Raw genomic sequence first — 14,018 nt, 5'->3', positions numbered from 1 at the left:
ATTGGTCGCGTGGCGGTCACATGAGCGGCACGCGACCAATCAGAAGCCGCGACGTCATTCGCAGGCCCTAAACGCGCTTATTTTAAACAAAGAAGCCTGCCGGTTACCAGCGTGATGTCCAGGGGCCGTTGGAGAGGTGAATTTATCAATATTTTTTATTTTAATTCTTTATTTTACACATCCCTATGGATCCGATACCGATACCACAAAAGTATCGGATCTCGGTATCGGAATTCCGATACCGCAAGTATCGGCCGATACCCGATACTTGCGGTATCGGAATGCTCAACACTAGTCACTAATGATAAGGAATATTCTCATGATCTAGAGTGCGGGCTAGAGATGAGTTCATTTATTTCTGTGGAATTGAATTGTTACATTTTTACAAAAAATTTTATTCTTTGCTAGGTGCGAATTCAGCAAAATAACTGTCAGCTGTGGCTGCCGTTTTGTGGAACCAGAGAGGGCCAGGCAAATGTTTAAAAAAAACAGCAAAAAAATAATACTCACCTTACAGCTGACCTGTTCTGCTCCCCCTCCCTCCTTTCCTGCTACACCTCTCCTTTTCCCCTTTTCCCTGTTACTTACATTCCAGGCCAGGACTTCCAGCATGACAAGGCCTCTGATGTCCCTGTAAGCTGTGGAGTAGAGGTGCACATTGTGATGTTACGACATTACAAAATGCTTCGACCAAGTGACTGCATGGTGTGCAGTGATGTCTGAGGCCTAGACGTGTTGAAAGCCAAGTTTTGGAGTGAAGCTGACGCAGGTACTCTGCGTGGCGGGTGAAGAGGAAAAGATGATGTGTGAAGGACCTGATGGTGGGCTTCTTGTGAGTGGTGAGTTGAGTATTAATTTTTAAGAATTGTTCTTTTACATCCTAATTGAGACCCAAGAGCATAATGAGGAACATTCAATGTGCAGAGAATAACTTTGCAAAGGGGAAAAGGGAATAGAAAGCTTAGCTCACCAAAATGTATTTGCTACCAATTGAATTTGGGTGATTTGCTGAATTCAAATCTCAGCATATTTACTGAATTCAAATCTCAGCATATTTGCTCAGGTCTAGAGGTATTCGCCCATTTATTATTTGTTAAAAAGGCGTGGTCTCAACAACACCTATATTTGCTATTCAATGCAGGGTAAAGATTAAAAAAAATGTTATCTTGAGTCCTCACTCCCATGAATCTAACACTGACTGACAGACAGAAGAAACAAATAAGCAAAATCATACATAAAAAATGAAGCACTTACTCCTTGTTATTGGCAGATTAGCACCTATCACAAATTTTCCAAGATGCAATGCTTATTCAACTTTTTTTTAGGTATTTGCTTCAACCCACGCCAGAGCGATCCTGATCCCATTTAAAAGTGGGAACATGGAAAAATCAAAAAAGTATTTTATGAAACAATGCAGAACAGTCAGCACCACTATATACTCATCTAAGTAATTAAAAAAGTAAATACCACCCATAGCTAACTATTGTGGTGGTGTATCAGGTCTTCATTTTTCCCACTTTTTAGTTTTTTCTATGCTTTCTATATTCACTGTTAGGGCAGCTGAATGTCATAGAGGGGGTTTCGTCAGTCAATAACCATTTCTATGAGTCAGAAGGGAGACCTGAATTGGTGAGTTTAAAGGTACCTTCACACTGAGCGACGCTGCAGCGATACCGACAACGATACCGCTGTTTGGTCGCTGTCACACAGACAGCTCTCCAGCGACCAACGATCCCGAGGTCCCCGGTAACCAGGGTAAACATCGGGTTACTAAGCGCAGGGCCGCACTTATTAACCCGATGTTTACCCTGGTTACCAGCGTAAACGTTAAAAAAACAAACACTACATACTTAACTTCATCTGTCTGTCCTCCGGCGCTCTGCTTTCCTCTGCACTGTCAGCGCCGGTCAGCCGGAAAGCAGAGCGGTGACGTCACCGCTGTACTTTCCGGCTGGCCGTCGCTGACACAGGATGCAGGAGGAGTGCAGAGAAGCACAGCGCCGGTGGACAGACAGCTGAAGGTAAGTATGTAGTGTTTGTTTTTTTAACGTTTACGCTGGTAACCAGGGTAAACATCGGGTTACTAAGCATGGCCCTGCGCTTAGTAACCCGATGTTTACCCTGGTTACCAGTGAAGACATCGCTGGATCGGCATCACACACGCCGATCCAGCGATGTCAGCGGGAGATCCAGCGACGAAATAAAGTTCTGGACTTTCCTCAGCGACCAACGATCTCCCAGCAGGGGCCTGATCGTTGGTCGCTGTCACACATAACGATTTCCTTAACGATATCGTTGCTACGTCACAAAAAGCAACGATATCGTTAACGATATCGTTATGTGTGAAGGTACCTTAAGTCACAACTAGATGACATGGTCAGAGGTCCTCCCAGCAAAATGTCTGAAGTACTAGATGCTGAACACGATTATCAGCTTATCTGTGCAATGAATGACTGTTTTACAATCCCCCATTAATATCTTTATTATTGGAGAAGGAATATAGTGGATTTTTTGGATAAAAAAATATAAAAAATCTTAATAGAAAAGAAAGTAGTCTCAACCTGAATGAATGATAATAATCAGGTAAAATTCATTCCATTCTAATCTATAATATTAAAATAACTTTAGCTGTTGCCTTGCTTCAGAAAAATGTAAAGTGTTTTCTATTACATAATAACAGGATTTTAAAAACTTAAGGGGAAAATCAATGAAAGGAAGAAAGCTTTTTCGGATTTCATGACCTATGCAGCAGTATAGCACAATATTTAACAGTTGTCATTGAAACTGTCTCTACAGAGATATTAACTTCTCTAGAAGTGAGGATGAGGAAAAGAGATCTAACACAAATAAATTGATTAATTTTAGAATGCACTATTAAATTTTCCGCTAGTAATTTCATCAAGTGAGAGATTGAAAATTGGATATATGCATAGACATTGCTGTAAATCTTTGTTCTCCGATGGTGCCTGCCATATTTTGCAAGTGGCTTAATCCCTTAACGACCGCCGATACGCCTTTTAACAGTGGCAGTTAAGGGTACTTAAACCACAGTGCTGTTAACTAACGGCGCTGTGGAAAAAGTGTATAGCGCCCCCCAGAGTCTGAATTTCTCTGGGGTCTCGGTTGCCGGGGGTAGCCGAGACCCCAGAGAACATGATTCGGGTCGGTTTTTACTGACCCTAGGGTTGCGATCACGGTACATAACCGTTTACCGGCGGCCGCAAAAAAACCCAGCGATTTCCCATTTAATTTCTCTGTCCTCCGATGTGATCGCACATCAGAGGACAGAGAAATGGGGTCCCTGATAGCCCCCCGATACTCACCCGTCTCCACCGATGCTCCTTGTGGCTCCTGATGGGCGCCGCCATCTTTTTCCGGGAAAACAATGGCGGGCGCATGCGCCCGCCGGTCGGCACCCGGTGGATCTTTGGGGTCTCGGCTACCGGGGATAGCCGCGATCTGAAAGAATATGATCGGGGTCAGTTTTTACCGACCCCTGTTTTGTGATTGCCAGTAAATAACCATTTACTGGCGACCACAAAGAGAAAAAAAAACGGCGTGTAATTCTCTGTCCTGTGATGTTATGTGTGATGTGATCGCACATAAGAGGACAGAGAAATAGGGGGATTCGGGAACCCTATCATACTTACCAGTGTCCCTGGGTCCTCTTCCTTCCCCTCCTGGCCGCCGGCTTCTTCCTCCGGGAAGAAAATGGGGAGCGCATGCGCAGTGCACCCGCTGTGATGTGCCGGCCGGCAGAGGAAGATTCTTCCTCTTTTTTTATTTTGGTCACTGTGAGATCCTATCACAGTGATCAAAATAAAAAAAATAGTAAATAACCCCCCCTTTATCACACTCTTAGTTAGGAAAAAATGATAAAATAAAAAAAAGTATGTATTTCAATTTTCCAATTAGGGTTAGGGCTAGGGTTAGGGTTGGGGCTAAAGTTAGGGTTAGGGCTAGGGTTAGGGTTGGTGCTAAAGTTAGGGTTAGGGTTGGGGCTAAAGTTAGGGTTAGGGTTGGGATTAGGGTTAAGGTTGGGATTAGGGTTTAGATTAGGGTTAGGGTTGGTATTAGGGTTAAGATTGGCATTAGGGTTACGTTTGGGATTAGGGTTAGGTTTGGGATTAGGGTTAAGGTTGGGGTTAGGTTGGAGGTTAGGGTTGAGATTATGATTAGGGTTAGGTTTGGGATTAGGGTTAGGGGTGTGTTGGGGTTACGGTTGGAGTTAGAATTGGGGGTTTTCACTGTTTAGGTACATCAGGGGGTCTCCAAACGCGACAGCCGATTTTGCGTTCAAAAAGTCAATTGGTGCTCCCTCCCTTTTGAGCTCTGCCGTGCACACAAACAGTGGTTTACCCCCACATATAGGGTATCAGCGTTCTCAGGACTAATTGTACAACAACTTTTAGGGTCCAGTTTCTCCTGTTACCCTTGCAAAAATAAAAAAAATTGGGGGCTAAAAAATCATTTTTGTGGGGAAAAAAATGATTTTTTATTTTCATAGCTCTGCGTCAAACTTCTGTGAAGCACTTGGGCGTTCAAAATGCTCACCACATATCTAAATAAGTTCCTTGGGGGGGTCTAGTTTCCAAAATAGGGTCACTTGTGGGGGGTTTCTTCTGTTTAGGTACATCAGGGGCTCTGAAAATGCAATATGACACCCGCAGACCATTCCATCAAAGTCTGCATTTTAAAACGTCACTACTTCCCTTCCGAGCCCTGATATGTGCCCAAACAGTGGTCCCCCCACATATGGGGTATCAGCGTACTCAGAACAAATTGAACAACAAATTTTGGGGTCCAATTTCTCCTGTTACCCTTGGGAAAATAAAAAATTGGGGGCTAAAAAAATCATTTCTGTGGAAAAAAATATATTTTTTCATGACTCTGCATTATAAACTTCTGTGATGCACTTGAGCGCTCAAAGTGCTCACCACAAATCTAGATAACTTCCTTGGAGGGTCTAGTTTTCCAAAATGGGGTCACTTGTGGGGGGTTTCTACTGTTTAGGTACATCAGGGACTCTGCAAACGCAACATAACGCCTGCAGACCATTCTATCAAAGTCTGCATTCCAAAACTGCACACCTTCCCTTCCGAGCTTTGCCATGCGCCCAAACAGTGGTCCCCCCCACATATGGGGTATCAGCCTACTCAGGATAAATTGCACAATAAATTTTGGGGTCCAGTTTCTCCTGTTGCCCTTGTGAAAGTAAAAATCTGGGGGTGAAAAGATCTTTTTTGTGGAAAAAATGATTTTTTTATTTTCATGGCTCTACATTATAAACTTCTGTGAAGCAGTTGGGGGTTCTTAGTGTTCACCACACATCTAGATAAGCTCTTTGGGGGGTCTAGTTTCCAAAATAGGGTCAGTTGTGGGGGGGTTCTACTGTTTAAATACATCAGGAGCTCTGCAAATGCAACATGACGCCCGCAGACCATTCATCAAAGTCTGCATTTTAAAACGTCACTACTTCTCTTCCGAGCCCTGATGTGTGCCCAAACAGTGGTCCCCCCCACATATGGGGTATCAGCGTACTCGGGACAAACTAGACAACAAATTTTGTGGTCCAATTTCTCCTGTTACCCTTGAGAAAATAACAAATTGCGAGCTAAAAAATCATTTTTGAGGGAAAAAAAGGATTTTTTATTTTCACGGCTCTACGTTATAAGTTTCTGTGAACCACTTGGGGGTTCAAAGTGCTCACCACACATCTAGATAAGTTTCTTAATGCGTTTTGTTTCCAAAATGGGGTCACTTGTGGGGGTTTCCACTGTTTAGGCACATCATGGGCTCTCCAAACGCGGCATGGCGTCCGATCTAAATTCCAGCCAATTCTGCATTGAAAAAGTCAAACGGAACTTCTTCTCTTCCAAGCTCTGCCGTGCTCCCAAACTGTGGTTTACCCCCACATATGGGGTATTAACATACTCAGGACAAATTGCACAACAACTTTTCGGGTCTAATTTCTCCTGTTACCCTTGTAAAAAAAAATTGGGGGCAAAATATCATTTTTGTAGAAAAAATGGGATTTTTTTTATTTTCATGGCTCTACGTTATAAACTTCTGTGAAGCACATGGGGGTTTAAAGTGCTCACCACACATCTAGACAAGTTCTTTAAAGGGTCTAGTTTCCAAAATGGTGTTACTTGTGTTTTTTTACTGTTTAGGCACATCAGGGGCTCACCAAATGCAACATGGCAACCGATCTTAATTCCAGCCAATTCTGCATTGAAAATGTCAAACGGCGCTCCTTCTCTTCCAAGCCCTGCCGTGCGCTCAAACAGTAGTTTACCCCTACATATGGGATATCCGCGTATTCAGGAGAAATAGCTCAACAAATTTTGTTGTTCATTTTCTCTTTTTACACTTGTGAAAATAAAAACAATTGGTTCTGAATTAAAATGTTTGCAAACAAAAGTTAAATCATAATTTTTTCCTTTCTCATTGTTTCAGTTGCTGTAAAGCATGTCAAGGGTTAATATACTTCTTGAATGTGGTTTTGAGCACCTTGTGGGGTGTAGTTTTTAGAATGGTGTTAAGTTTGTGTATTTTCTGTCATGTACACCCCTCAAAGTGACTTAAAATGTGAGATGGTCCCTAAAAAAAATGGTTTTGTAAGATTTATTGTAAAAATGAGAAATCGCTGGTCAACTTTTAACCCTTATAACTTCTTAACAAAAAAATTTTGTTTCCAAAATTGTGCTGTTGCTGATGTAAAGTAGACATGTGGGAAATGTTATTTATTAACTATTTTGTGTGACATATGTCTCTGATTTAAGGGCATAAACATTCAAAGTTTGAAAATTGCAAAAAATTTAAAACATTTTCACCATATTTCCATTTTTTCATACATAATCGCAAGTAATATCGAAGAAATGTTACCACTAACATGAAGTACCATATGTCACGAAAAAAAAAGTCTCAGAATCAGTGGGATCCGTTAAAGCGTTCCACAGTTATAACCTCATAAAGTGACAGTGGTCAGAATTGTAAAAATTGGCTCGGTCATTAAGTACCAAATTGGCTCTGTCACTAAGGGGTTAAAGCTGTTCAAGGATCTTTGAGTGTTATAACTTGAAAAACCAATCCGCCATATAAATAGATATAAATAAAAATATGCACCTGTAATATAATTTGGCTGCTGTAAATGTGTTGCGTCTTCTGCCAATCTCCAGAGTTACATCATCATGTCTGTTCTTTTCCTACAAGTCCATGGGGTTTGTTTTTCTGTCATTGTTTTTTTTTCTCTTCAGATGGATTGATCATAGAAATAGATCTGCTGTGAGCAACTGTGCAAATTATCTGTGTTTACCGCCCAATGATTAGCTGAACTTTTCAGACTGACTAATGGTTGTAATCATTAAAAACATGTGTCTGGTTCTGTGCTGATGGTATCTACTGTAATGAAACACAGAAGAAATAAAACACAAAATGTTTATAAATGTAAAGTATTAGTATAATATAAAGGAAAATAAACTGGTTCTCAAAATTGTGGTAAGGGCTCTAAATTGTATCAAAGCATCAAATATAAACTCCTAACTATTGAAATGGTCACACCAAGAAAGAAAAGTCATGGCGTTAGGGAAATCATAGGAATGAGGAGTGTAATACAAGTTAAGGTCTACTGTGCAATTAAGAACCAGGCCAACACTTTCTAGGACAATGTAGTAATACATTTTTGCTGTACACTACATTAAAAAAACCATAAAGAAGCTGACAGATTGGGTGAAATGAAATTTCAATTTGCTTCTCCAAAGTAAGGACATTTGGGAGAATGACATTAAATGGATGGAACGTGCTGGCTCAATTTAGGTGCCAAATGAAGCAGCATGTCACTCTAATCTACGGTAATATGGTGCCAAACATGCCACTAGTTAAGTTGGAAGCATTAGAAGGCGTGAGAAAATATACTCTTAAATGTGACAATGTGACGATTCTTCCAGGAATCTGACCTGTGCTGCAGTGAGTGGAGAACTAGTCATGTGACATGTCTCGTCACTGCTAGCATGCCCAACAATGAGTTTTGATTGATATCCCTTACACTATAGCTGGTCCGAATAACTAAAGCAATTGTTACCATCCACCTCTCGTGTCTCCCCTTTTCCCCATAGTTTGTAAGTTTGCGAGCAGGGCCCTCACTCCTCCTGGTATCTGTTTTGAACTGTATTTCTGTTATGCTGTAATGTCTATTGTCTGTACAAGTCCCCTCTATAATTTGTAAAGCGCTGTGGAATATGTTGGCGCTATATAAATAAAAATTATTATTATATTATTATATATCCCATTTCAATGTAAAGCTATGTGGCATGAACAAGAAAGGTGTATGGATGTGATAACAATTAGGAGACTGTAATAAGTCAATTATGCAGCAAGGCAAAAATAACTCGAAGAAGTGGCATGTTGCGCTGTTAAGTTTTATCACACCTTCTAATGCTTAGAATATAACAAACTGCATGTTTAGTGCTATATGACCACAGTGTATAGCAACATGCCACTAGTTTAGGAAACTATGTCAACCTAATTAGATTTTCTTGTCTGAGTTCACCAAGCTGACAGTCAGATAGGTGTGAACAATATTTGGTCCCAAATTCTTTACTAGTAATTAGTTTGCAGTATCTGGGACTTTACATGGTGCCATAGGAGGGAAGATACACCATTAGACAGATTAAAATGCAGCCCTCTTGTTCACAGTACCACATGTTCAACTCTCCTATTTCTTGCTTGTTTGACCACCAGTCCCACTTCAACATTTTTTTCACAACCTTTGAATTGACTTCATTAACTTCCTAAAACCTTATTCTTAATGTTGTTTAAAGCTTTTCAAAAAGAGGCTTCTTCACAGGGTCTTACCGCTTAATAAAATAAGAATGCAGCAAAACCTTGCCCCTTGCTTGGGTTGTCAGTATTGCACATATGCCTTTGGTCTTTGTGGGATCTCGTCTGTGTAACTGCTCGTGTATCAGAAGTACAGACAGTTGTCCTTAAGGGTCAAAATAAATACCTGTTTTACTCATCACTGAGTTTGTCTTCAAAAGTTGTGTCCAGAGTGCTTTACCTAGTATGTCCATTTTATGTTGTTTTTAAAAACATTTTATATAAGGCCAAAAGTTCTTTGCTTGTGTAGAATGTCTTATATTAAGTAAATATCCATTAGAACTTGATCATTATCCTGCTCTTCTGTTCAAATAGAAAGTTCTGATATTACATATAATACCATAATAAATCGTATAATGTCCTTTTTATGCTTTTTCCCAATTAAGGAAAGCATCGGGGAAATCTGAATCTACGCCGCTGAACACAAAGATGTAAAAGAAGGATATTATTGATATGGTCAAATTGAATTTTAGTACCTTAAAACCAGTTGTAATTTTCAATAAGTCATCAGATCTTCAGGTTCTGGTCTATAGATAGCATGTGTTGTGTAAATTGTATTGAATATTGGATGAGTATTTGCATTGCCGGGGTTATCCAGGTTTGTCACGAAAGTCTGCAGTCATTCTATGTGACTGCAGACTTGGGAATCCTCATATTGTGCATAGCGCACGCTCTGTTTCTGTGGTGTCGGCAGTATGTGTGGGTGGTCATGTGACCGCAGGTATGCCATATGCATACTTGCAGCCACATTCTGACTAGACATGCGCAGCTTTGCTTAATTCACTTGTGTTGAGCAAGCTAACTCATGTCTCATCAGAATGTGGCCGGGAGTATGCATATCGTATACTTGCGGTCACATAACCAACTAGCGCCAGTAGTGGAGATGTGAGGATTCAGAAGTCTGCAAACACATAAGGTAACTGCAGACTTATGTGACAAACCTGGACAACCTGTCTAAAGTACCATATTTCAATGTGATGTGTGAGTTTTATCTAATTGCATACAGGTAATATTGTAGGCAAATTTGTGTGTTTTGGAATTTTGTATGTATTTACTTTTTTGAAGGCTGTATATTTGTTTCTTAAACTAAATTGTATGGATACTTGTATGTTTCCGTGTATTCATTAATAAAATTCGTTAAATATGTACAATAATTAACTTGGCTGCAAAAACAAAATATCTAAAACATAAAAGCTGTGACACACTGATATTCAGCCTTTTTAGTATTTTTTAGGTGTTTGTAGTATAGATCACCAGGACAAAGAAAAAGGGAAGCAGACAATAATTTTTTGTTTTACAATTACAATAATTTATGTAGAGATAATCCGATCTCTGTAAACCACTAAGTCAGATTTCTCAGAGTAAGGTTCATAGGACAAATTTTCTTAGTGCCATGAAACTGTAGAAATGATAAAAGAAAGTATACATGCAATACAAGCAAGACTGTTTCTCCTTTACACCCTGAATCCAAGTGACTATAGCTTCATGGAACTAAATATGGAGAAACAAGGGCATTCAGTGGGTGTTATTGATTTACCAAATACACACAATGTAAAATACAGCATTATACACGTATTTATAAATTTGTACCTTTAATATATTTATTTGTATTAAAATACTACATACTAAGTATATTTTAGTTAATACATCTGTTATAAAAATACATTTTCCTTTGTTGAGACACATCTATATTACAAAGATTTATTTGCTATTTTTTCCAGTTGTATGGAAAGAATACCAAGCCGACTTCAGGAAATGCTGCTAATCTTTCTTTGTATTATTTAGCATTTGAAATGTTGATATACAGTATCCTTTTAACTATCAGGGAGTCCAAGAAATACTAGTTCATCCTGTCTTTTTAAAATTATTCCTTGTGATAGTTTTGCTAGAAATCTACTATATACTAATATATTAAAGTTGGTGTCTACTTAAAAATTCCTTTTCCTTAGGCCGGGTGCACATGATCCAGAAGTGGCAGCATTTTTGACGCAGTGCATGTTCGCTGCGTCCAAAGCGCTGCCGTCTATTGAACGCAGCTGAATCCGCAGATGTTCACTGAACTATGTGGACTCACCACATCCAATACATTGCACTGGTGAAATTTATCTTGCGAACTTCAGCATCTCCACAAGTGAAACTGACATGTTGTAGTCTGGAAAGATGCGCCGCATGTCCGTCTCCGCGGGCGAGTTGGACGCTGCACAAGTACATAAAATTATACAATTCCTGTATTTATTTTTTTTTCTTTAGCTAAGTAATCACCATTGCTTATGATGTATTACAATGCAATGTTGAGAAAATTAAAATAAAAACAGAAAGGGTCTTAAGCTGAGGTCCAGAGGCAGTCCATCGGTTTTCAGAAATGGTTTTCATGGCTATGGCTGATAGGGTACGTTAATATGGGGCTGATAATTACTTAGTGCATTATCACTGCACATATTTTTTTCACAGACATGATACTTTTCAGCTGGTGAACATCTGCTCCAGCTCATCCCTGAGTGATGGTGATATTCATCCAATCCTGTCTTGTCTTGGAACCCTGTCTTCCTTATCTCTGAGAACTTACAAAAGCGGCAGTGCATCAGAACATGTCACAAGAGAGCTGATGACTAGAGTTAGTATGAATCAATTTGTAGAACCTGGTCCATCAGCCATGACCGTAATCTCAAGCTGCTAGATTGGAGTCTGGAGAACTGCCTGATACCTAATGGTCCCCTAACTCCTCTTTCGATTTTCTGGCCTGGCATAATATAATTATTGCGTTGTGAGCGGGTCCTGCGAATCAATTCGCACCCACACTTGTAAAGACAATTGGTCAACAAGCTCAAACAGTATTTTGAATTACATTCTGATAAAATTTAAAGACTGCTAACCTCATCCAGAAAATATATTTAGAAAGTTATTCTGCATTTCAAGAATATATGCTACTTTTGGGCAGTCTGAAATTTAGAGGCCATGAGCAAGAAAGGAGGAGAAAGCACTACTGTAATGTATGCACACTACCAGAAGAGTGCAAGATGTTCATTGAATGTCTTAACAACAATTCACATAACATAGTTTTGACTTATTCCATGTCTTTTTCTCCAGTGACCTTCTTGGATCTTAGAGTTTCAGTCAGTGACAGGACTCTTTCCACGAATCTTTATCGAAAATCCACTGCCACCAATTGTCTTCTTGAATATCACAGATTTCACTCATTACTCACTAGACTAGGGGTGCCCATTGGACAATTCTTAAGGACCACAAGGAATTGTCCCAGGGATGAGGACTTCCATCATTAAGCCTTGAAACTGACTGATCGTTTCAGGGCCAGCAGCTATCCCAGGAAATGCATTTCGGCGGTCTACCAGCAGGCCAGAGTCCATAAACAGGCCTCTGGCCTGAAACCACTGGCCAAGTTGCCTTTTAATGTAATTAAATTCATACCTAAATAAGATGTAACACCTACTAACAGATTGTACTGATATGTGTCAGTTAGTAAACAAAACATGATGCAACCATGTTCTGTGATGGCAAATCATAGGCAGTTTACTTTGATAGTCTGCAGAAAGAAGCAGTAAACCGCTAGCAAATAATCAAGACTGGAAGGCACCTGGAAACGCCCATAGGCTAGGCTAAATTGATCAACAGAGCTGTCAATAAAATGCTGACAGCCCAGCACGCCCCAGCATCAGATTAGACAAATGGGCTGTCACTCACAATACTGACAGTCCAGCAAACTCTAGATCCTATAGGGGTGAAATGTTGTATTTAAGAAAAAAAGTAATCTGTCTGGGGACTATGCATTTCAATTGACTAATCTGACGGCGGTCATCAGTTTCTCCTCACCCCTTTCTGTCCCTGATCCACTAGACTGAATAGGCTCTCCCTGTGTGTATAGGAAGAAAGCTGTCAAAGGTATAGAAGAAGGGAGAAACTGCCGAGCACCAGTCTAGCACTTGTCAACTGCGATACATAAAATCCGGCTGGATTTTCAAGACATGTTTTCTCAAAAATAACAGCATTTCAGATTAAAATATACATGCCTGGAATAAATCAGCCAGTGCCTGATTCATACTGCCTGTAATTCGGAAGCCTGAATAAGATGGCAGGTTCTCTTTAACTAGGGAATTCCATATGTTGAAAACACTGACAAACTATGTCCAAAAAGACACAGTACAATAGTTACTTGGGAAGTTTGTTTTATTTCATAAAAAAAATAGTTTTCAAAATCTACTATATAAAGCTGAATGTGTGTATGTGTGTGTGTGTGTGTATGTCCGGGATTGGCATCTGCACCGTCGCAGCTACAGCCACAAAATTTTGCACAGTCACACGTCTGGACCCCGAGAGCGTCATAGGCTATATTGTGAGGCGAAATTTTAACCCCGCGCGTTCCAATTCACCAAACAATTTTGCCCCTATCTACATAATGGGGAAAAAAGTGAAAGGAAAAGTGTTGGCGTCGCAGCTACAGAAACAAAATTTTGCACAGTCACACGTCTGGACCCTGAGAGCGTCATAGGCTATGTTGTGAGGTGAAATTTTAACCCCGCGCTTTCCAATTCACCAAACAATTTTGCCCCTATCTACATAATGGGGAAAAAGTGAAATGAAAAGTGTTGGAGGCGTCGCAGCTACAGAAACAAAATTTTGCACAGTCACACGTCTGGACCCTGAGAGTGTCATAGGCTACGTTGTGAGGTGAAATTTTAACCCCACGCTTTCCAATTCACCAAACTATTTTTCCCCTATCTACATAATGGGGAAAAGTGAAAGGAAAAGTGTTGGAGGCAAATTGACAGCTGCCAGATGTGAACAAGGGGGACTTAAAGAATGAGAGCGATGGCACCAAAGAGTATATACCGATCAGTTACTAAGGTGGGGCCCCGACATGAGATACTCACCACACATGGGGATATGAACACACACACACAAAATGCGCCACACACTACCACGTGCTTGAACACATATACCACCCTCAGCACACATTTCACCACACATACACCAACCTCGCCACATAAAAGTCGAAACACAAAAGTCGCTGCTCAAAACTCACCACGCGCAAAACTCGCCACATGCAAAAACTAGGCTCACGCAAAACTCGCCACAAGTGCAAAACTCACCTCATGGAAAACTCGCCACACGCAAAACTTGCA

The 14,018-nt window shown here is 40.3% G+C and overlaps 1 protein-coding gene across 8 annotated transcripts in view; it reads left to right on the top strand.

Annotated features, from left to right (window-relative positions):
• Nucleotides 1-9,988, top strand: part of RPH3AL (rabphilin 3A like (without C2 domains)) — a 682,151-nt gene extending 672,163 nt beyond the window's left edge. For 7 of the 8 annotated variants that reach the window (XM_069757358.1, XM_069757356.1, XM_069757351.1 and 4 more), the window contains one exon: nt 9,267-9,988. In XM_069757358.1, the coding sequence (XP_069613459.1) occupies nt 9,267-9,301 (35 nt within the window). In that variant the 3' untranslated portion in view covers nt 9,302-9,988. The remainder of the gene's footprint in view (nt 1-9,266) is intronic. The other variant, XM_069757357.1, reaches the window with a different exon arrangement.
• Nucleotides 9,989-14,018: the final 4,030 nt, after the last annotated feature.

This window comes from Ranitomeya imitator, chromosome 3 (genome assembly GCF_032444005.1).
Source record: "Ranitomeya imitator isolate aRanImi1 chromosome 3, aRanImi1.pri, whole genome shotgun sequence".
Lineage (NCBI taxonomy): Eukaryota > Metazoa > Chordata > Amphibia > Anura > Dendrobatidae > Ranitomeya > Ranitomeya imitator.
This window is presented reverse-complemented; position numbering and strand designations above follow the sequence as displayed.